Source organism: Xyrauchen texanus, chromosome 47 (assembly GCF_025860055.1).
Source record: "Xyrauchen texanus isolate HMW12.3.18 chromosome 47, RBS_HiC_50CHRs, whole genome shotgun sequence".
NCBI lineage: Eukaryota > Metazoa > Chordata > Actinopteri > Cypriniformes > Catostomidae > Xyrauchen > Xyrauchen texanus.
This window is the reverse complement of record NC_068322.1, coordinates 15,322,839-15,347,327: the sequence shown is the minus strand read 5'-3', so window position 1 is coordinate 15,347,327 and position 24,489 is coordinate 15,322,839. Positions and strand designations below refer to the sequence as shown.

At 38.2% G+C, this 24,489-nt stretch overlaps 1 protein-coding gene across 1 annotated transcript in view; it reads left to right on the top strand.

Annotated features, from left to right (window-relative positions):
- Positions 1-24,190, top strand: part of rap1b (RAP1B, member of RAS oncogene family) — a 61,000-nt gene extending 36,810 nt beyond the window's left edge. Inside the window, exons 2-8 of the mRNA XM_052120768.1 lie at positions 3,176-3,255; positions 10,343-10,411; positions 11,790-11,846; positions 14,710-14,850; positions 16,631-16,774; positions 23,136-23,251; positions 23,451-24,190. Of these exons, the coding sequence (XP_051976728.1) occupies positions 3,199-3,255; positions 10,343-10,411; positions 11,790-11,846; positions 14,710-14,850; positions 16,631-16,774; positions 23,136-23,222 (555 nt within the window). The 5' untranslated portion in view covers positions 3,176-3,198 and the 3' untranslated portion in view covers positions 23,223-23,251; positions 23,451-24,190. The remainder of the gene's footprint in view (positions 1-3,175; positions 3,256-10,342; positions 10,412-11,789; positions 11,847-14,709; positions 14,851-16,630; positions 16,775-23,135; positions 23,252-23,450) is intronic.
- The last annotated feature ends 299 nt before the right edge of the window (positions 24,191-24,489 follow it).

Below are 24,489 nucleotides of genomic sequence, written 5' to 3'. Positions count from 1 at the left end.
GTGGGCACATTTGACATGGCCAACAACCACCCAAAATACCATAGCAACCGCATACTGTAGCAGCACTCACAACACCCAAGGATCATTACAGGCAGAATCACTCACATTTTGCTCAAAGGTTTTTACTATTTACTATTTTACTAGTTTTCCTAGTTCTTTAATCTGATGTCAGCCTGGTAAGATAACACATGGCTGTATTGAACTTCCTTTAGCTGCTGTAGTTAAAGTGATTGGCAGATAAACTTTCAAATTAAAATGCTTTTTAAATGAGCCACATGCCTTATCAGAAACCAAATCTTGCTACCCATACAGAGTTTTGGAATAAATATCTCTTCTTTTTTTTTTCTTCTTCTACACACACTCACACTCACACACACACACACACACACACATGAAAACACTCACACCTATTAACTGTTCAGAATGGCCCTGAATGCTGTAATAAAGATGATTTCACAGAGATTTTAACTACCAACAATTTCTCGTACTTCTGTGATGTAAGCCTATAAATCCCTGTTGCCTGCGGCCTTTATTGAGAACTAAAAGCATATGTGGAATGCATAGCATTGGAATTAGCCTTTTTCTTGAAAAAATGTGTGTGTGTATTGCTAGACCTGTGCCAAATAAAAACTATTTCTACTCCAAACTCACACCATATTTGTCTTTGTTGTAGTCATGCACTGTGTTGTTAAGAGCTGCATGGATATGGTCAATTTGATCCTACCAACCACGTTGAATAACCATGTTATTCTTAGCACTTCTGGGCTTTTTTCTCCAGTGATAGGTCTCACGAATCTTCAGAAGTCTTATTTATCTGCAGAAAGTTTTAGACGTAGCGTGTACACATAAGTGAATCTGGCAGGGCAGATCTAAAGCACACTTAACAGACTGACACATCATACACCTATATGTCCCTTTAAAATATGTTTTTTTCCATTTTGCATGCCATCTTCACCTTTGATAGTGTCTTATTCTATCCCCCTAACCGTATCACTCATTTCATGTTTTCCACACGATTCTTTTCCCTGCTCTTTCTTCCATTGCCTCGCTTTCCTTTGCCAATGTAAATGGAAAGCAGAATGTTAGATGACAGCAGAGGATTTGTTCTTCAGCACGGAGCTGATCTCTTGCTTAGAGGGAATGCAGTAGACTGGGGGAGTTCTCTGTCTCAGATACCCTTGTGTCTATTACATTAGAACAAATAAGTGGTAATCTCAAACTGAGTGGAGTCTCGCAGTCAGTCTGGCTCCAGACTCGGCCATCATGCCCTCTAAAACCCAGCATGCTGGATCTGAAATGGGCTTCCTGTCTTCTCCTGTAAACTCATTCTCCTCTAACTCTGATCTGCAGCTTCATGTCTGGGTGGAATGGTGGAAATTACAGGGACAGATGTTTGTGTTTGTTGTGAGTATTAATGACTCTAATACCCAAAACACACACTATGCAAATATGTTAAACCAAGTGCTTCTAGCCACCCATTTTATGCTGATTTTGCACGCTTTTGCGTTCAGAAACGTGTTAAGACGTATGGTGGAGTTGTATTCTCAGGGTTGCCACAAGGGACGCCATAGCTATATTAGTGTCAACAGCCATTTTCTACAGTCAGTTTTCTCTTTCAGATTAACTACAGACATGGCATTGCATGAAGAGAATCTTACAAAGCAAGTTCAATCATATTGACCAAGCATTGGCATCTGCGTTTATGTACTTGAGTAAAGTATGTAAGTAAGCACTGCACCATTGGTTACTGTGTCTGTGAATAATTTCTTTTGAGTGTTGCATGAGACAGTCAAGGAAAGAAAGACAGAATGGACCAAGAGACTGGGTGTGGAGCATTTCACATCTGACTGTATGATGTGTGTCACATTTATCTGTGATCTCAGCCCCACCACACTGCTCTTGTTCCACTCAGTGCTCTTCCTGTGAAGAAGGAATTAGATGCAAGTTTATGCCATGCAACCTCAAACCAAACACCTTAATGATCATCATACACTTGTGCATCTGCTGATTGATAAACTGTGGTGCTGTAAAGAAATGCAAAGTAAATCGACCCTTTAGCTATGCAGATTCAGGAAGCTGACACGTAGTTGTGACATCAAAGCAAACTTTATGTAATAGTCTAATAACAAAGGAGTGGGCAGTAGAGGTCGACCTATATCCTGATACCAATAACTGGAAAAGGTGGTTGAAATTGCAGATAACCGATTAATCAGATTTGTCTTAGTATTTTCTTACTATGACGGGCACAGACATTGTGGCTACAAGAGTCCAAATTGAGTTAATCTCAAAAGCTGTTTATTGTGCAACCAAAATCTCAATATTAACCAGAAAAATTAAGATTTGGTGCATAATATAAACCCGATATGTAAGGGATAATGTACAGTTGTTACAAAGCAATATCTGACCGCTGGATGGCGACATTGACCAATCAGAATCGAGTATTCCAGAGAGCTGTGTAATACATATAAACCTATTTAACCAGATGAGGTTTATTGAAGAGGTGGAAAAATTTTTTTATAAAATAAATCAGCATTGATTAATCTGTAAAACCTATATATCGGTATACCTCTAGTGGGCAGAAGTCTTTAGGGTGCAGTACAGATTAGATACTCCTCTTCATAGCAATTTCACACTCTCTGTATTCTGATATTACAGAGATTGAGGTTGGACAACAGGTTTAAATTCCAAAAGTTTCTTTGCTTTATGATTGGTCATGGCTCAAAGCTTTAGGTTATTCTTTGAGTCACCCTAGTGTACTTTTACGTTAATTCATTTGGCCAATGCTTTTATCCAAAGCCACTTTGCATAAACAGTGAGCAGTTGATTCATGATGTACATTTAGCGAAGTACGTTTGATCGAGTTTACACCTGGTATTAAGATGCATTCCGTGGGATCGATTCACATGTGTTTATCCCTAAATAGAGGTCTAAACAGGGTCTAAAATATTTTGAAAAACCACATACGATGTTTGTCAAAAACACATATAATCACATCATATTTGAGGTGTAAAAGCTAATCCTTCCTGAATGCGTCACCAATGGCAGCGAAGCGCCACCCTTCACCTGTCAATCAACCGCTGTGCTAAAATAAGAGTTAAAACTTTGAAGAAGCTGCTTGTAGGAGCATCTCACTAGCAAAATGGACACTTACCATCTTTTCCTTTTTTTCCACCAGGTAGTTAACGGACACACTGCACAATGCGTGAATACAAGTTAGTAGTCCTCGGATCAGGAGGTGTCGGCAAGTCTGCGCTGGTAAGTGGCCGTCACCCTGCCCTTTGTGGCCTTTCTCTGTCTCTTCTTGCTCTTTCTTTCTCCAAACAAAATTATATTCACTTTCCAAAACGATCTTACAGTCTGCTGTGTAATAGCAGTGCCTGGATCCAGAGTCTGTTTCTGTTCTCTCTAGTACCAACTCTCCATTTGAATTATGTGTTGTTACAACAGCTCTTTGAAAAATTCCTCCTGCTTTGGTGGCACCTTCATAATATAAATCCTCTCACCATATGTGTCACATAATATCCCATATTTGGGGAAAAACATGCATCATTTACTGTAACTATATGGAAACTGGTTTTCCACATCTAAAAGAGCCGTTCTGTAATGTCCAGCTATGTAGAAGACTGAGCGTCCCTGGAGAACATGTGTCCTCAAACAGGTCAATTAAGGTTGTGAGAACTAAATTGGCCTCAAGTCGATTGCTATGCCCTTTTTGAGCCACTCAAATATCACAGCTGAGTCACAGATACAGCAAAATGACTTCAGATGTGCCTCATCACAATGGCATTTGCCATTCAGTCAGCATAATGTATGTCGGAATGGCATTGTGAAACCACAAGTAGTTTGGCAGCTCTTCTCCAAACTTTCAGTGGGTCAGAACTACAAAGTATTGCACTATGGAAAATGTCTGTGTTTAGCCGATAATAGTAGTTTTAATGCTAAACCCGGCACTGCTAAGGTGAAATTGCACATTTACAGTGAAGTTAAAAAGCAGAGAGTGAATTATGAATTATTTCGATAAGACTTTACTAAAAAAAAGGCTGTTTAAGTTCATATTGTTTAATGCAATAGTTAACATGAACTAACAGTGAACAATACTATTATAGCATTTATTAATATTTGTTAATGTTAAAGACCCCATGAGAATACAACATTGTGGCGTTTAGTCCATGTGTATTTGCTTTGAGGCCATCAATATTCTATTGTACTCCTAAATGTTGAAAACGTTCGGGAAAACAGATAAAACATTGTGAAATCAGATACTCTCTAGAATTAGAATGTCCCTCCCCTGCAACCAACCAGAAAGTAGCAAATCATTGTATATGGCAAAAACTTGAATAACGAAACTGAAGGCTATTGGCAATTTTAAAGGCTTATGTTACACTTAATTTACATATACTGTACATATTTACCATTTAAAGTAGTGTGTGTTAATGCATTATGAGATAGCATGAACAGACAATAGGATATTTATAAATTGGAAACCAAGTTTAAGTAATGTTATAATATTATTATGTTATTGTTAGTTCATGATAACTAATGCATTAACTATAGTTAACCTTGTAGAACCTTGTTGTAAACTGTTAGCATACTTGTGAATTGTTTGTTATTATTGAGTCAGTGTTTGCTTATATCCCTAGTAGCCTGATTGCTCTCCTTTAAAATCCTTGGCATGCTAGGACTCCACATGTAATACCAAACATCCCACTGACACTACTTTGACCTAGTTTGTTCCATCCAAGTGAACTAAAATGGCTCGCCCATTGGAAAGAAGCCACAATGGTCCGACCCACTCACCTCAGGGCCCAACAAAGAGCCCATTGGGTGTATGTGTACCACAGAGTGTGAGAACCATCCGCCTCCATCCTCTTCACTCTCAGCACAGACATTTTTTGGTGTAGTGCATATAGACTTTTATTGTCCATTAACTCTAATTGGAGCACTATGGATGAAATGCCTATGCAGAGTTAATCGTGTTGTAAATGCATTCTCATTAAGCTCTTCTCCTGTTCCATGCAGAGAGAGAGAGAGAGACAGGTCTGTAAAATCAGATCATTTCTGTGTGTGGGTCAGCCTGGTGTCCTGTAATGGAGCTGTATCGACTGCAACAGAGAATGCCCCCTTTTTCAGTGGCCTGGGTTTTCTGAAGTACATTTCATTTTCTCCTTGTGCATTTTAAGAAGGTACTTGCTTGCTAACATTAGCTAATGTTACCTACCACGTAGCGAAGCTCATCGTTGGCCTGTCTTGAAAAGTTTGCATGTTGTCGCTAAAAAGTAATTTGGGGATTTTGAGTTCGGGTTTTTACTTCCAAAACTCTAATGTTGCCCTCAGTTCTGGTCTGTTGGACAATTTTGTTAATAGAACTGCACCACAAATAGTGTGATTTAGGTCAAGACTTGCATTTATGGCTAAATTTACACAATTAAATCACCATGAGGAGGAAACCACACTGTTTGGTCATGCCTTTGTGGCTAAAGTGAAGGTAATCTGGTTGACATATAGGGCTCAATCATAGGACTTTGTCTCAGGTCCCAGTGACTAGTTAGTCTTAAATCATCTGATGACTGTTGCAGCCCCTTTAGTGATGGAGTCTTTTTTGGTTCATGGGTTGGCCATTACCGTGACTCTGTGTGTGTGTGTGTGTGTGTGTGTGTGTGTGTGTGTGTGTGTGTGTGTGTGCGCGCACTGCATCCTTGACTACAGCAACTACAACAACAACAAAAGAGTAGGGCCATTCTCAAATATTGATTTGTTCTGTGCATGTGACTTAGTTTGGAGGAACTGTCCAATCTTCAACAGGCAACGTGCTGTTAGTTTATCCATCATATGAATTGAGGTAGTTTGGGGGAGTATAGAGAGCATAACAGGAGCAACAGTGTCAGCTTGTGTAGTTGTGATGGATTGCCAGAGCTAACAGAGCCCATCTGCCTGCAGGCAGGACCCTGTATCCGTTGAGATGGGCAATAGTGCTGGCTTCTGGATGCCTGGGTGAGACAGCAGATTCTAATGTGCTCTAGCTCAACTATGGCTATCGATAGCCATGACTGTGCAAAAGCAAAAAACATATTTTATCTTTTATTTTTTGTGATAGAGGAACAGTAACTACTTCATGCTGGATTGTGGATGCAAACTGAAGCATTCAATAATTTTGGGGAAATTATGTTTCATCTCCTCAGATACAAACCAGACCATAAGAGCAGAATAGAGACATTCAGAGAGGCACAGAAAAGTTGTATTTGTATCTTTTTGGAGCTTCAAAGTTCTGGCCACCATTAATTTGCTTTGTATTCACCTACAGAGCTGAGATATTCTTCTTCTGTTCTGCAGAAGAAAGCAAGACATGCACATCTGGGATGGCATGAGGGAGAGTAAATGATGAGAGAACTATAATTTTTGGCTGAGCTATTCCTTGAACTTGTATTGAACTCTGAATATTCCTTTAAGGGCCTTGATCTGAGAATAAAACAGATGTTTGTTAGCAGAGGGGAAAAAGTGTCATGTACTATTCAAGTACAAGTACACACACAGTCCTAAAGGAATAATGGAATAAACATAAAAACCCCACTGTTACTTTTATTGTAACAGAAAGTGAAGGGAGCTTTTTGCAAATAACAATGACCTTTAATAATCCTTTGATACCCTCACCATCTCCAGAATATTTGTTGCTTTTCACAGCTGTTGGGATATGAACATACTGAGCCTGCCACTCTCCCAAGTGCTTTGGATCTGATCTAATCACAGAGAGCAAAGAAATACACACTCAACACAAAACACTCTTTCATACATCCTCACTGCTCTTTGTTGCAGCATTGTAATCAGTGGCCTCCACTGAATTGACATGCCTTGATTCCACATCTCTCTCCCCATATATGGAATATTTTTAGCCCAGTGTGTGTGTGTGTGTGTGGTTGTAGTGGAGAGCTACTCCACAGAGCCAGAAAGTGTGTGTGAGCGCAGTGTATTAGAAAGAGAGGCAGCCAGAGAGAATGGGGAACAGAGCTGCAGGATAAAAGAGAGAGCATATGTGCCAGCTGACACACACACGCACGCTGTCACTCATGCACGTGGTCTGGTTTGTCTGAGGCACATCAGTTAAACTCTGCTGTATCAGCACACATCTCCTCCCTGGGGCAGTTCAAAACCTCTGGTCTTCCTTACCATGGAATTAATGCCCTAACTTACAGTGCATCCGGAAAGTATTCACAGCGATTTGCTTTTTCCACATTTTGTTATGTTACAGCCTTATTCCAAAATGGATTCAATTCATTATTTTCCTCAAAATTCTACAAACAATACCCCATAATGACAATTTGAAAGAAGTTTGTTTTCTTTTAAATGCTGTGAATAATTCCCGGATGCACTTTACACCTTATATACATGTACACTGTCCCTTGCAGGTGCTCTATGGTCCAGCACTGGCCTGTGGGTGTACGGGGTTGTTGAAGAGCGACATTTGGTCTACAACAAATCATCTTGTTTAACAACAACAGCAAGAGATTGTTGACTGTATATAAATGCCACCTAGATGTTTTTTTTTTGTTTCCTCCCAATTTGGAATGCCCAATTCCCAATGTGCTCTAAGTCCTCAAGGTTGTATAGTGATTTGTCTCAATCCGGGTGGTGGAGGATGAATCTGAATCCACATCTGAGACCGTCAACCCACACATCTTATAAAGTTACCTCAGAGAATATAGCGCATGTGGAGGCTTCACACAATCCACCGCGGCATCCATGCACAACTCGCCATGCATCCCACGAGAGCGAACCACATTATATCGATCACGAGGAGGTTACCCCATGTGACTCTACCCTCCCTAGCAACTGAGCCAATTTGGTTGCTTAGCAGACCTGGCTGGAGGCACTCAGCATGCCCTGGGATTCAAACTAGCGAACTCCAGGGGTGGTACCCAGTGTCTTTAGCACTGAGCTACCCAGGCCCCCTGCCACCTACATGTATAATAGAATGCTCAGAGCTAGAGATGCAAGGGGAGATTTTGACCACATCCACACACTAATCTGTTTTTGTTTGAAAACTCTGTGTGATTATGGAGAGCATTTTGAAAGTCTCAGTTTTCGGTGGAGGAAAACACTGTTGCAGTGTGAATAAGAGGCGTAAACATAGTGAAATATGTAGTGAAATTGGTTTTCGGACCAATGCGTTTTTGTTTGAAAGCATTCTATTACCGCTTGCTTTTGAAACGAGGATGTTAGGCAACTGAAAACAAAATAAAAACCAGAACTTGGAGGCTTAGGGACAGTTCAGGCCGAACGCATTGTTGCACTGAAAAAAGTGAGATGCAGCGCAACAAAAAGAACAGAATAGAGGTGTCTCGAGAAGTGATCGACCGATGTTTTTTTTTTTCAATGGCGATAGGATATCAAGAGAGCAGGATGGCTGATATGAATGCCGATAAATATAAAACAAATTAACAAAAGCAAATCAGATCTACACAAAATATCTAAATTGAAACAAACACTTGTTACTCAAATTTGCATAAACTGGAGAAAAAAAAACAACAACTTGAAAACTGAAAGTGTTGACTATCCATTGACAAATCTATTGATAGATTTGGAACTGACACAAGGGAAAGTTCACACTTCTGTTAATCAGCCAAGTGAACACTGTTATTGGCAGTTGCAGAAAATTTTTAAATATTGCCCGTTTAATCAGCCTGTCTCGAGATGCAAGAGATGAAGTTCTTTTTAACTTGACACAGCAATATTTGTGTTTGTTTGCACTGCACTGTCCAGACATGCTGACACTATGCTTGCCCTAAAGATAAAGTTGGCTGCATGTGTCATTAGATGGCATGTGTGGTTAGGCATTTCCCAGGATGCCTAGCAAGATTTACTGACACACTTGATGACAGTTGACATGGAACACTGTCATGCCCGATGGATGTTTAAGATTAAGTTTAACTGGGTGGGATAGCTGCTCACATTCAACTGTGGGTTTAAGACATCATTCAGGCCTAAGGAAGTAATAGAGACTGAGACAGTATGTTACACACACACTTTTATTTTTCTATCATGGTGGGAACTTTCCATTTGACTTTTTTTTTTTTTTTTAGACTTGGCTAAAAATATTTTCTATTCCCAAACCCTCACATAAACACTTTTAGATTTTCATAAAAATTTATTTTGTATGTTTATTTTCCTCATGTGAACCGTTTACTGCCCCCACCTCCACCCACCCCCAAATGAGGGTGATTTCAGGTTTTACGGTCCTTGTGGAGACATTTGGTCTTCACAATGTAGGCAAAACCTAACTTACTCGCCTTACTCAAATGATGTCGATTTAGCTTAACTTGTACTGAAACGGGAATATTTATTTTAAGTTTATTCACTCTGTTAACTTTAACCATCCTCATCTTGGCAGGAATTACAAAAACCAAACATTTACGGCACATAATCGGGCAGCAAACCTAAATCTTAATTCATCAACATTTGTTTGCTCATCAAGGGACTTGTTTGTTTAGCTTCGTTCTTTTTTCACGGAACAGAGGCATTAGCTAAACAAATGAGCTCTCGTTTTACCAGGACAACGCCTTCATATGTAGCGACAATGAGCTCATTCGTTCATACCGTGTGACTGACATCACCTCCCTGTGCCACATTATTAATTCTCCCAATCAGTCTCTTCCTGTCCCTCACATCAAGCCATTGTCTTCCACCCACAGGTGATCAGCATCTTAATAGCTTTCTGTTGTTTGTGTGTGAGTGTCCAAACAAGGCTTTCATTAATAAACCTAGGCTCAGGTCTTTTGTGGGTGAAGTGCAAATCAAAGGATGATCAAAGGTCACCCCAGTGATGGAGGAGGTACTGAAGCCCCCACACCTGTGGGCTGCAACACATCATTTTGATATTCTCCACTAAATCTGCACTTCATAAATGAGCCAATATGCCTTAATTCAGTCCTTTGTTTTCTATCTAATAATTCTTCAACCCCCTGCAATTTAACCTGTTTGTCATTGATAAAGCTGTCTATATATAAACCGCTAGTTAATTGCTAGGTAACCGGTATCCTGGCAACATTGGAATGCTCTGTGATCCTTGACCAGGAGTGCGAGGTTTGTGGCATTCTGTGGTGTCTCGCTGCCCTTTGCGGTTTGATATAAGCATTTTACATAAGTTTTCAGGGCAAAGAAAAGGAAAATGCACGCATGGGCGCTGTGAAAAGCACATGTGAATCCTTCAAGAGCCTTTACAGTTGAATTCTCCATCAGCCACTAAAAGGGAAAGTCATTTTGCGCTATGTAAACATGCTCATGTTTGAGTATCGTGGACATTTAATTGACGTGTTTTTTTCTCTCTTCCCATCTTTCTTTCCCTCTCCAGACTGTTCAGTTTGTCCAAGGCATCTTTGTGGAAAAGTACGACCCCACAATAGAAGATTCATACAGAAAGGCAAGTCAGATTCTGCATCATTTTGAATGTTTACAAGGTGCCAATGTATATAAAAAAAAAAAGTCTGATGTTTTTCAGAACATACTTTGCAGGTGGTATAACCAAAATCTTATCAAAGGTTATGAAAATTATCACATTAATGGTATTTATAACAATATAGTTATTTATTCATTAAAAATGCCTAAATATTACATAATTATGTAGTAATACATTATAATTCAGTAAATCGAATGCAGAGTTTATTTATAATACATGCATAATATATTTATAATCCACTGATATTAATTTAAAAATTTGGAATGTATTTGGATTTCATGTAAGATTATTTCATAGAAAAATATTAAGTCTGGCATCAGTACAAAAACAGCTACTACAAATAATTAGAATTCTACATTAACACACCAGCTGTGACGTTGCCTAGTAACCATAAACATCCTACAGATACACCACACCTACATGCAAGCATTGCGGCACAATGCAGCAAATCTAAATCACGCCCATTATGATAAGCAAAACCAACCATCTGTGGCACAGTTTCCTGAATAGTTTATAGCTTTTTGCTGGATTCCAATTGTAAAAATGGTGCTGACGGTACACCGCAATATAATAAGTATAGTGGAATCTCTATGGATTGATATATTTCTACCTTTGCACCATAAAAATGCCATATCCAGCCTTAGTAGCGCACGTAAACAAAGTGTGTGTCTGTGTGTTGAGGTCTCCCTCTACTTAGACTGCTGTGTTCAATGCTGTTTATATTTGAATGGCATCTGTCCAAGACCCTGAGACAAAGGCTGTTGCTAAAAATGAACTTTCACTCAAACAGTAAAAGGAAGTTCCATCTTGACCAGCAATTCCCATCCTCTGTTGCTTACGCTGGTGTCCCATAGACACTTCCTTTTATTCCTGGCAATTTTTACCGGTGTTGAATGTCATTGCATTGCATTACATAACAAAATATAACTTTATTTTCATAATGAGAATGCAAACAAATCAGAACACAACAAGATCTGGACATGATACTTGGCAGTAAACGACCATCATCTTAATGTTTTGATGATGTCACAAAAATGTGATAGCAATGGCTTTGAAACCAGGTCGCATCATAGTCTTTGTACTGATAGCCCCCTATAGACTTCTTTAAATGAGTGATTCATACCGAAAGCGTGCTGTCACCTCAATTAAAGACAGCAGGAAGGTAGCAGTGCTGGAATGTTCCATGGAGAGCTCTGCAGGGGTGATGGTGATGAGTGAGCTCATTAACAGCACAGACGCTCAGGAAGAGATGAACTTGATTAGAGACTTCACTTTTTAATGATGCGACTGCCAATGCCAGTTTGTTGTGTTGTGCTGATTTTGTGTTTCTCTGCCTTTGCAGCAAGTGGAGGTGGATGGACAGCAGTGTATGCTGGAAATTCTGGATACAGCCGGAACGGTAAGACTATGAAAAATGTGAAATTTGAACGAAACTAAACAGCCTATGTGTAGTACACTTTTAGAAATGCATCAGAAAGGTGTATAGATCTAGGTTGGTTGGCAGTGTTCGTCAGTGGCCGATTCTGATATACGAGTATACACCCAACAAGCACTTCATTACGGTACACCTGTACATCTACATATTCATGCACTTATCTAATCAACCAATCGTGTGGCAGCAGTGCAATGCATAAAATAAACCAGGTATGGGTCAGGAGCTTCAGTTAATGTTCACATCAACCATCAGAATGGAGAGAAGAAGAAAAAAATTGATCTCAGTGATTTGGACCGTGGCATGATTGTTGGTGCCAGATGGGCTGGTTTGAGTATTTCTGGGATTTTCACATACAACAGTCTCTAGAATTTACTCCGAATGGTGCCAAAAACAAAAAAACATCCAGTGAGTGGCAGTTCTGTGGACGAAAACACCTTGATGAGAGAGGTCAACAAAGAATGGTCAGACTTGTCCGAGCTGACAGCTTAAAAAATCGTAAAAAGTTCCCAGAAGTGTCATAAAATAGTCTGTGTGACTTGTGCTTCATATTCAAAGCTTTCTGAAGGCATACGATCACTTTATATAATGAACAGACTGAAATTTCAGTTGTTATTCATTCACAAATCAAATTAAATCATTGATCAACTCAACCCAAATCAGATATGGCGACACGTCAATAACATCAAACCTCATTTGGTTCTTGCGCGTATCATTTCCAAACATCATGAAGTTATGACACAAGAACCAGTTGATGTTATTGATTTACATAAAATTGCAATCATAAATTTAACACTATATTTGCTCAAAAGTCCTTTCTACTGAGGAAAGAAAGTCAAATGGGTTTGAAACAAAACAAGGGTTGTAAATGATAGCAGAAGTTTCATTTTTGGGTGAAGTGAACTGTCCCTTCAAGTCATTCTTGATCCAGGTAAACTGGTATGTCTGCTACATGAGGAATAACCAGCACTCTGTAGCCGTCATGTAGTTTACAGATTTGTTTTGCCTCCCTTAAGGGATAAGGACGTATTTCCAGCTCTGCAATCCCCTGTTTTACAACTCTTGAGTTGTGGTGACAGATGGTGAATGCTGTCCTTGGGCTCTCTGCCCCAGAATGGAGCCACAGTTAAATGAAACCCTGCCAATTTAACTGACAATATTTCTGTCGGGAGATGTGAACTACAAACTGGCTCCTTGGCCGCAGTTTTTGTACAGTAAGACTGGCACTTGCTTGACTCCAAATCTAAAGGGGTCAAATTAGTATTAAATATAAATCTTCCTTGTTCCAAATAAAGTGCAGGGCACTCTGAAACATCATCTTAATGAAATCCTGAAACTGGGTCAGCTAAAACCAATCAGACCGAACACAGAGTGTTTACTGAGAGATGGAACACAAAGTTGTTTATCAACAAGCAGTTATCTGCAATTATTGTACGTTACTTCAGTGATAGAGCCATTAATGGGATTGTTCACGTCGCATTTGCAGAAATGGCCACAAAGAAACACCTTTCTCTAGAAAGTCTGTTGTTCTTTTGAGAGATGAATGCACTGCTGTCTCTAAAGGATTTGATTTAACCAGAACCGAAAGAGAAGAACAACAAAAGGAATGGTAAAATAGTCTCTTGCTTGAAAAACAGACTCCTCTAAGGTCCTCACCATTTTTTGATGAACAGAAAGTTTGAATAAAACAGCATTTATTTGAAATACAAGTCATTTATAACATAATACATGTTTTTGCTGTAGTTTTTTATCAATGTAAAGGCAACTTGGTAAATAAAGACCCCGGCACACTCATGGCAAAGTGCTTTTTCATCCTTTGCTCAGAGCCAAAAAGAAGTTCGGAACAGCTAAGCAATGGCATACTGTTTGTGAACATTCAGACATTGACCACACCGCTGTGGGTGGCGTTAGAGGTATGCTTAAATATGAGTACGCTCAATACTACATGTAAAACATCAACTAAAGTGACATTATAAATTGTTATCAATGACTTCATGCCTCATTCTATGAGTAGAGTTCACTTATGATCAGTAAAAGAAGCTGTTTTAAGTACTCGATGATGATTTAAGTTAATATGCACTAGAATGTTTTTTATTGTTTACCTTTTGCATTCATGGCGCTAACACGCTATACGCATGCATAATATGCAACGATTACACTGTTATATTGTAATTTATGATAACACTGATACTACTGCAAAAATGGGTGTATAAAAGAGTGTCAACAGGTGGAACTCAGACAAAATAATGAAATCTTACTTTGGGCAGATGTGTGAATGCTTTTCGGCTGCAGATTGCACATGATTGAATGGGCACTTGAGAGTATTTGAGTGGTCATTCATATGTAGATATGTTTGCACCAGTTCGTGAATAACTCTACCCACCAGTGTGTTCATGTTGACTAATCTTAACTGACTGAATATGAATTAGCTGTCAGCCTCAAAGTAGGTGGAGCTCCTGGTCACTCCTAACGATGATATTGACCAATGGCAGTAAGAAGATGTTTAGCACCCCTGTAAGATGTTTTCTTTAATGTTTGCCCTAGCGAATTGTTAAAAACCACCCAAAGAACTTAAAAACACCTTTTTTGGCCATTTTCCCCCCTTTGTTTCATATGAAGTGTGCCAGGGCCTTAAAAGTATACATTTCTTTCAAAAACATAGGATCCCATCAGGATTTCAAATGTTTGAGTGGTAGTGTAATAGATCTGCATCGGTATGTGGATAAGTCTTTGTTTTTAAAGATTTCTTTTGTTAGTCTGACTGTAGAGGAGTGCCGCAACTCCTCTGTACATTGTCTAAAATCTTCCGCCTCTTTTCTCTCCCACTCAGGAACAATTCACAGCCATGAGGGACCTGTACATGAAGAATGGCCAGGGCTTTGCACTAGTATACTCCATAACAGCACAGTCCACCTTCAATGACCTGCAGGACTTGAGAGAACAGATTCTGCGGGTCAAAGACACAGATGACGTGAGTCTTTTCCTTTCTACGTTCAAACAGCACTCTACTTCATCTATAAAAGCTTGCACTCTCAGTGTCTGTACTGCTCTACCTGTAGCTTTCATCTAACATTGTCATTGGATGGTTTCAGCTCTAGTGTCTCCTTTCTAACATGGCACTGAACTATCACACGTGCTCTGAACCCTTATGCTTGACCTTTCAGCATGTGAAGAAGTGAGACGAAAGGAGTATTTTCCAGCACACTCCGCCATCTTTTTTGACTGTACTGGTTGGCCAAAGATATGATTATTTAATAGCTGAGTTATTGTATAGTTGATGTAAGGTTTATTAATATTGGTGCTTGTTAAGACAAGTATCACTATTACTATTGCTAATATGTAAGGTTTGGTATTTTGTATTTTTTTTATCCGGCGCTGACTGTGCTATGGATATGAATGATACCTCAAACCATGCGGGTTGTTAAGAAGTGGTTTACTTTTGCAAGCAATCAGACTTAGGATTTTCAATTGCGATTGGTGGATGAAAAATCCAATAGACTTTTATTGAAGGAGGTACCCGAGTAATATCTAGGGGCCAGAATGTCATAGAGTCTTGGGGTAGGGAGTCTTTTGATTTGGGCCAGCATGCGACAACTTGGCAACCACCTTGAACCCCCTAGCAATGACCTAGCAACCACTCGACACCATAGCAACTGCATAAAACCTTACATTAAAACATGTTAAAAATCCCTCATCACCTTAACAATTGCATAGTAATGCCCTGACATCTGCCCAGAACACCTTAGCATCATGGCAGGGAGTTTTGCATGGAAAGTACCACTCACATTTTCAGAAAATTTTAAAGTTTTCTAGTTTTACTGGTTTTTGGTTTAGGCATAGATCTTTAGGCGTGGTTTGAGTTACTTTGTTGAGAGTGAGAGGAAATGATGCCTTGTGAAAAGTGTGTGTGGGAGAGTATTTATGTAGGGTCTCGTTCTTAAGGGTTTCAGGGAAAGATTATAGTGTTATGACCTCAGTTGACCTGCGCTATCATACATTGCCAGTTTCACTTGTGTGTTCTGCCTTCGCTTCCTGCTTTGGCTATCATCATTTACGCAATATGAGCATTTCCTTGTTGCTATGAAAGTGTCTGCCAAAAATAAATGTAAAATGTAAATGCTGTGTCGCACAGTTTCACTTCTTTGTCTCATGACGGACTGTGTTTGAAAGCTGAGAGATGAGTTTGCGGAGTTAAGCAAATAGGAATCTGTTCTGAGCCTCAGTGTGGCAAAGAGGGTTCTCTCTGCTCTTTTTTTCCCTTTTTGTTCCTTCCCTTTTTGCTGTCTCACTTTTAGTGTTTTGAAGAACAGCTATTGCAACCTTTGGCCACGCAAGAATCCTGATCATCGTAGTTTCAGTTAATGCCTCTAAATAAGTTCCTAGGTGAAAAAAAAAAAAGTAGAAGTACGTTTCAACAAGTAGAAGTACGTTTCAAGAAAGCATGACCGTGCATGCCTAAATTGCATTGTATTTTGCTGTGATCATCTAATCAACTACTTTATATGTTCCCGGAGGTGTGTTATATAGAGTTATTTTTCACTGCTTCTCAAATGGAAAATGTTTGTTATATATTTCTTAATGCATTTAATTAAGACCCAGCTTTTTTCAGACATCCTTAAATGACAAGTTTATACCTGACGTGTTGATGTGAACTCATGTATTGTATCAAAGACGTCCTAAGTCATTTATGTTCAGAGTTTCGACAGGATCATAGTTAGAACCTGATGCTAATTCAAATTTTTGTCTCTCAGGTGCCAATGATCCTGGTGGGTAATAAATGTGATCTGGAAGACGAGAGGGTGGTCGGGAAAGAACAGGGCCAGAATCTCGCCCGCCAGTGGAACAGCTGCGCTTTCCTGGAGTCTTCTGCAAAGTCCAAGATTAACGTCAATGAGGTGAGCCTGAAGTCTTATGCATGGTGACCACCAAGACCTCCCTTAGATGATACTACACATAGATCATTTGTGTCCTGTTAATGCAGAGTTGTCGCAAACTCGCAGTATTAGTGTAAACGGCATGCATATTTGGACATGATTTGAAAATTTGGTTATGAGGGATGGAAATACAGTCTGTTTAATATGTCATATTGTCTTAAATTCCTAGGTTACATCTAATTGTCATAACCCATGTTGTCTGATTTTTTTTTTGTCCTCTAAATTTGTGTAAATTAGGGCTGTCAATTGAGGAAAATTTGTAATTGAATTAATTACACGATATTCTGATTTAATCAATTGAATTAATCACAATTAATTGTATATATCAATATTTGCCCAAAATAAAAATAAAAAGAATTCACTATACAACCATTAAGTAATTATATTTAAATAAGTATAAAAATAATATTCAAAAATAAATATAGTAACTCAAATAATTAAAATACATTACATTATTGTGACAGACAAGCATTGAGAAGATAATACAAAAAAGTTGCTTTAGAAGACAGCATTTTTTTATTTCCATATTATTGAACATAGTCTAGAGTCAACAACAATTACCTTTTCAATTGAATTAGTCGATCTGTCCGTGGCTTTTCTAAGGACATGCGTCACGCGTATGCTTTTGGAGTGTCAAATATTTTTGCGTTGTGTCATAAACAGCATTTTAGGTTGTTGTATCAAGTTAAACATAGTTTGAAACATCTTGAGACCCCTACATTTGGAGTTGTGCTCCATCTATCTGTGTTTGAATACAAGAAAGCAGTCTCATCTTGTGTTGTCTGCTGTTAGTAAATGTGTTTTGTGGCTTGTACAGCTGCAGTTGTGCTTACTGCCCCCTGAGGACTGAGACTTGTAAAAATAAGAATGTTAGGTTAGAGTTAAGTCCAATGGTTGGAAAATTCCTTATCACGTCCGTGTTGCATAATTAATTTACTTAATATTTTAGCGCATTATTTTTTTAAATAAATAACTGCACTGAATTAATGCATTAAATCGACAGCCCTATTGGAAAGACATTTTTCAGTGTCTCATCGTCTGAATAACTGTACAACATATTGAATGGACTGTATGCCTATCCCTCACAGCCTTGTTTTTGTTAGAGTAAAAGTAAATATTTGGTTCTGTTGTCTAGCGGCAATAAATCCCCCGTCCCCCGCTCATAGGCGCGGCTGTGCTGCAAAAAACTTTTTTGCTCCAAGTCCAAGAATTTAGAGGTGAAGCACAGTTCTAAACCTTTAAGCTACATTATATTGATCTGTGTCTGCTTGAATTGGATCTTCAACACTTTTATTTGGTTATGACCGCTACACAGCCAAGTTCTCCCCATCAACCACGTTCGGTTCATGTGTTTTAGACTGGTGTTTTTCCCCAGGCTTTTCAGTTCAGGTCAGGCTTCAGTTATCTTCAGACATGCCTGTGTTGGCGTCACCACGGAGCTGCTCTTCTGTGCCGAACTTTCAGAACAGTGTCATTGTCAGCTAGTGATATCGCTTCATGAAGGCGTAGTCACACATTAGCAAGGCAGCCAGTCAGCTGCAGCAGTCCGACACAGAGCGCCCTTTTGTGAGCAGCATGACTCTGCCACGGCCACTGACTACATGACATAGTGCTGCTTTCAGTTCAGGCAATTAGAAACAGCAGTTTGTTATATAGCAACTAGACTACGGTTGCTTGGTTTTGCTTATAAGATGAATTCTGAAGACCTACTGTGCTGTTTGGAGTAGGGTTGGATCATATACTGAATAAAATTCATGATATATTCATAATATATTGCTAGTGATATAACTTTTATCAACATTGTGACTATTGAGATGATTTTAATGTACTTTTCATTTGGCCATTAAGTTTCTTAAATGCTATGTTCCTGACTAATTTTGTGATCCCACCTTGAATGGCATTAAGACTGAAATGATGTAATAGATTAAACTTTAGTGGCAAAATGGCATTCGGGTTAGTAAATTTGATATATTTCTGTGAATTAATCTTGACTGCCTAAACTGCCTATTCAAAAGAATTTGTTCAAACCAATCAAACATGTTCACGGAAGCCTCCATGTGATATGTGTCATATACTAGAATATTTTAGTAAACATATAGGTTGGTAAATATTGCTGTTTGCTATGTTTTGTTATATTGGTGCATATAAATGAAAATTATTCCTCGTTTATTCTTCAATTTGAGAAAACCATGTGGAAACAAAATGCCTTTATGTGGCATGATCACACAGGAAATCAACGGGTTGCTTCCGAAAATTCATGTACCATGAATACAATCTAATTCTGCTGAATTACTGACAAGCACTATCCCCTATAAAACATTTTTGATTCAAATGTGTTCACCTTTTCCTGAGGTGCTACTGATAGAACATTTCACAAACAATCTCAGAGACAAGGGTTCTGGTCCTGTGGGAACCAGGAAGTAATCACGTTCATGGAAACAATGGATTCGGAGGTTACATTTACATGGACCCTTCGCTAATCCTTGCCTTAAAAGCATTTTTGACCAATCTTGTCTTAGCAACTGTTGCCATGCACAATTGCTCTGACAAGCATTTGCTTTTGTCCAATGAGAGTCTGCAAGAGTAATGTGTGTTTGAGCAGTTGTAAACGGATTTTACAGAACATCCACAAAATGTAAAAAGAAAATTGTAGATGGGTCACTTGTAGTTGTAATTGTGACACTAGGTACATAGAGAGGATGCACGTAGTGTATTTTGAGATGTTATTAGCAGTTCTGTTCACTTATTTTCTCTTTTTATGCAACTGTGATCATTTGCCTCTATTCTGATTCACAGTCTGCACAGTTTTCAATTAAATTACAGTGTAATTTAACCATTTCTTTTGCAAGAACATTAGATAAATACACTTTACAATGTCATATTTATTCCAGTTTTGCTGTCTTCAAGGCAGTCTCCCATTCATTCTAGTTGGAAGTTCTGCAAAGCTCGTCAGAGCAAATGACGGTAGCCAATGGGGGCGGAGCTTAGCAAACAGTTAATTATATTTTTACTCCACTGACTGTTAGGTTTAGGTTTATGGTTGGGGTTTGGGTTAGGGGGTAGAATGCATCTTTTTTTAGTTTTTGTACTGAAATTATGTTTTTGTACTCTCCATATACAAATAAATAAAAGAAAAGAAACTGGTGCTCACACTTGCCAAATATGTTCAACAACAATTCCAGCTTTAACCACTGGGGGCAGGGGTTGAATTTCAGTAGCTGAACTTTTGACCTACTGTCACCGAATTCACAGTGTGAACAGTCTGCTTGATTATAAAAAATTTTTTTTTTTTTTTTACTTTATTTATCTCGTTGCATCGTTTTAATCTACTTTGGCTATTGAGATGAAACGATGCCTCCTGTGTTTACTAAATGAAACACCTAAATATTAAGGTACATTTAGAATATCATCAAAAGGCTAAAAAGTGATAAAGCCCTAGACTGGTTCACTCTTGATTTGACTGTATTCAGGTTTTTTAGGGTTGCTACAGGACATTGGGGTGGTGATAAAATATCTTTGGATTTTTACTTTATTCTGAGATTTGGGAATGGTTTAAAAAAATGTATTTCCTCATGTCACAGCAGAGACCTGCATCATTATTACACGTCCAGTGTCTGCCTTTCACTCTCCCGTAAGTGAAATTCACATACTGAATAAATGAAACTTAAGTAAGATAATGAGGAACTTTAGCTGCAAGTGACCACAGTCAAAGTCACTTTCAGGAATCCTTAATAATACTTCCTTGTGTTGCACATAGATAAAGCTTGGCTACTGTTTGACCTGTGATGCAAACAGTGAAACAAAACACTCCCCTGTACATGCTAGTGATGAGCAATACCACTTTTTATCTTTTTGATCCGATACTAAAAAAATAACCTGATAAAAAAAAAAAAACTGTGATCTCTTTATTACTGTCTTAAAATGATTAATACAGTGAAGTTTGAATGTTTAAAAACTGTTTAGACATGAAATGAGAACATTTGGTGCTGCCAGGACTCTACCTCTTTGACTTTTTGCTTTGGTCATTTCTTTTTGTACCTTTTCATTGATTGAATTAAGGAAAGAGTCATTCTTGTAGGAAGGGTTAGACAGGTGCATTTACTGTATTAATCTTCCTAAATTTGCTACTTTGTGTTTATAGATTATATTTTTTTCATTCATATTTTTCGTTGAGGTGCATCCTGTACTTTGGCAATCTTTATCAGGCATAACTCGGATCATCTGTTTTTATGCTTAGACTGCATGGATTATGAGCTTATCCTTCTAAGCACACATCCCATATCTGCCTCTCAACACAACACATAATGACTGAGATCTTTAATGCCAACGCTGTCCTTCATCTACAGTATATTATCTGTGATAACTGCTGCTTTACTGTGTCGTTTTGTGGTAGTCAAAGCAACAGCAACAACTGTAAAAGCTGCAGATGTTTTATTGAACTGATTGATGATGCAGGATCTGTTTTTACACTGTGGGAACTGAACATCTGTGATGGGAAGCATTCACACGTCTGAATGAGTGATTTCTCTGTGTTTCAGTCATGAGCAGTAGTACTCAACCCAGTTCAGCAGCAAAATATATTTTTGTGTACAAGAGCCACATTTCAAACTCTAGATGTGCATTCTATTAAGAGTTGGAAGCTTTGTTTTTAGGTGTCACTAAAATGTGTGAAACAATGGGCAGACAATGCAGACATCACAGTTTACTAGTCATTCGGCAAGGGTAGAAATATAGATTTTTCAGAATAAAGGAATATTCTGATTTATGTTTTGATATATTTTAAAGTTTATTTTACATCCTTAAACATTAAAACACACTCTGTTTCAAAAGCATAGCCACAAGATTTAAACAATATGCATATTAACATCATTTTAGTGTGATAAAATATCTGTTCTACTTGATTTTCATGTTATACAGGGTGTTGGGTTGCCATGGCAACAAAGTTGTCATATTGGAAAGGTTAGTATGCAGTTTCATCACACTAAAATCATGTTAACATGCATATTGTTTACATCTTGTGGCTATTCTTATGCAATAAAGTGCATTTTAGCGTTTATGGACTGGCCTCATTTACTTTCATTGTAAGCGCCTCACTGTAACTGTAGCTTTTTTAGCCCTTGAATTCTGTTTGTTAAATCATACATTCAATTAAAAAAAATTATGAAGGAAATGAATGTCAATAAATGAATCATGTTAAACTCTTGCATTTCATCTGGAATTTGATTGTAAATATCAAATTTCTTTTAAATAAATTATAATTTTTCGAATTCAGTTGTTCAAGTGTACAATAAATAAATAAATAGATGTGAACAGTGATAAAACAATTTACATTTCAAATCACATCAGTGATGTTAACAGCAATAATGTGGGGTCAAACAAAACTTTGTGCTTGTGCCTTATTTTTCTTTTTTTGGACAAAATAAAAAATGCTCTGATTTATAGTCTCACAAATTCATTCCATTGTGTGCATGTTTTTATTGCATCGTGGATGTGATAGAGTCGCACCCCATAATTTCTGTGTGTGTGTGTGTGTGTTCCACATTTTGGCTGATTGGTTGATTTTATTTGATAAGAAAATGCTCCTTGTTATAATCTCATCCATTCATTTCGTATGGCGGTCAAATTTGACCCCGAACAGTAAATGGTCTGCATGTATATAGCGCATTTTTTAACCTTAGAGGTTACCAAAACGCTTACACTGTGTCCCAATCACCCATTTACAGACACCCTTGTACACCAATGGTGGCAGAGCTGCCATGCAAGGTGCTAGCCTGCCATTGGGAGCAACTTGGGGTTCAGTGTCTTGTCCAAGGCAATGTGGAGTCATGTGGGCCAGGAATCGAACCGCCAAACCTGCGATTAGCAGCCGACCTGCTCTACCAACTGAGCCACAGGCGCCCAGTAAGAAAGTTCTGATGAAGGAAAAAAGTCAAAAAAGAAAAGTCAAAAGGGTCCCAAAATCTCACCAACGGAGGGTTAAATAAACAAGGGCCTTTTTTTTTTTTTTTACAACCCATTTTCTTGATTTTATTAATGTGACGCATTTCATTTTGTGAGGGAAACGGGATATGCAACAAGAGAAAAGTGTACATCAATCTTTGATTTAATCATGAATTGTGTAAACTGGTATACTTTTGAGAGTGATGTTGCTTTAATAAGTTATTATATTATAGTGATATTTATAATAAACACCCCTCTTGAAATGCTGCTTGTCCAATCAGATTAGAGAAATGTTGGTCTATAAAAGAACTGTTCTGTAATGTTCTAAGATTTTAAGAAAAAATAAAAAGTGTTCACTGGGGAATGTTTTTGGTCTCTGCAGATCTTCTATGACCTGGTCCGGCAAATCAACAGGAAAACTCCAGTACCTGGAAAGGCACGCAAAAAGTCCACCTGCCAGCTGCTCTAATATACAGCTGTTCTTTTGCTCTGAGCCAGGTAAGAGCACAATCATTGGCTGAGTAGAAATGATTGACAGTCCATCAAAAAACAAGTTCTGGAGCCATTTTTAAAGCTTCAGATTCCAGAAATCCTAGAGAAATTGCTTGCAATCTAAATAGCTCATTTTGCAACATGTAGTTCACAACAGAAAATAAAAACTACTTTTAACCTTTTCCTTTTTCCTTTCTTCCTGTAGGTCTGATTTACTGCTGTGTCTTTCAGCAGTGCCAGCATTCCCACATTACTAAAACCTAACATCGAATGGACTTTCCTGTGTGGTGATGCCCCTTTAACAAACCAACCAACAACCAACCACTGGATTCACGGCTACAGTACCATGTCAGTTTTTTGCACATAGATAACCATCATCACTTTCCAATGTCGCGAGAAAAAGATTTTTACATATAATTATATAAATATATATTCTAACTGTATGCAACTGAATAATAAAATGAAATGAGTAAATGAATAAAGAGCTAGACAAAATAATTAAAATAATACAAAGCCTACACGCAGTGTTATCGCTAACGGAGACAGCCACCGTTGTAAATGAGGGAATGTCTAATCAGGCTGTGCACGTTGCCATGGCAATTACAATGATATTTATAAGCACCACTATTTTAGCCAGAGAGGAGAGGAAGTCCAAAGAGCTCCTATATAAACCGTTCATACAGCTAACTTTCACTTCTTGGTTTCTTTTGCATAATTTTGATGATTTTGTTTTTTGTAACTGTTTTGTTTTCTTTGCTTTTATTCATGATTTCTTTCTCTCCTGCCTTTTCTCTTTTATTAAATTACTAGATTTTTCATCTATGGAGATGTTATAATCACAACAGCTATTGATATGAGTTTTACTTTAGGAAAAAAAAAACCTGTGGATACAGTGATGTACATGTAAAAAGTTCAAAAATATAATTTGTCACTTATCATATTGTCCTTAGCCTCAGATGTTGCCTTCAAATGTGTTAAGACCTTTTTGTCTTTTTCTTTATTTCCCCTGGAGAAAATCCATCTACACGTCATTTCCGTGATCTTAGGTCCATCTCTTAGGCCATGTCAGGTTTCTTTGTTTACAAAGAAGTTTGTTCAGCAGGCTTTTTCAAAAAAAGGGTATTTCCAAAAAAAAATAAAAAATAAAAAAAAAAGCGGTATTTGACCATTTAGGTTTGAACTTCACTAACGAGGGACTCGTCTCTCGGAAGCTCTTCTTTTTGGGTGGTCTTATAATAGTCAAA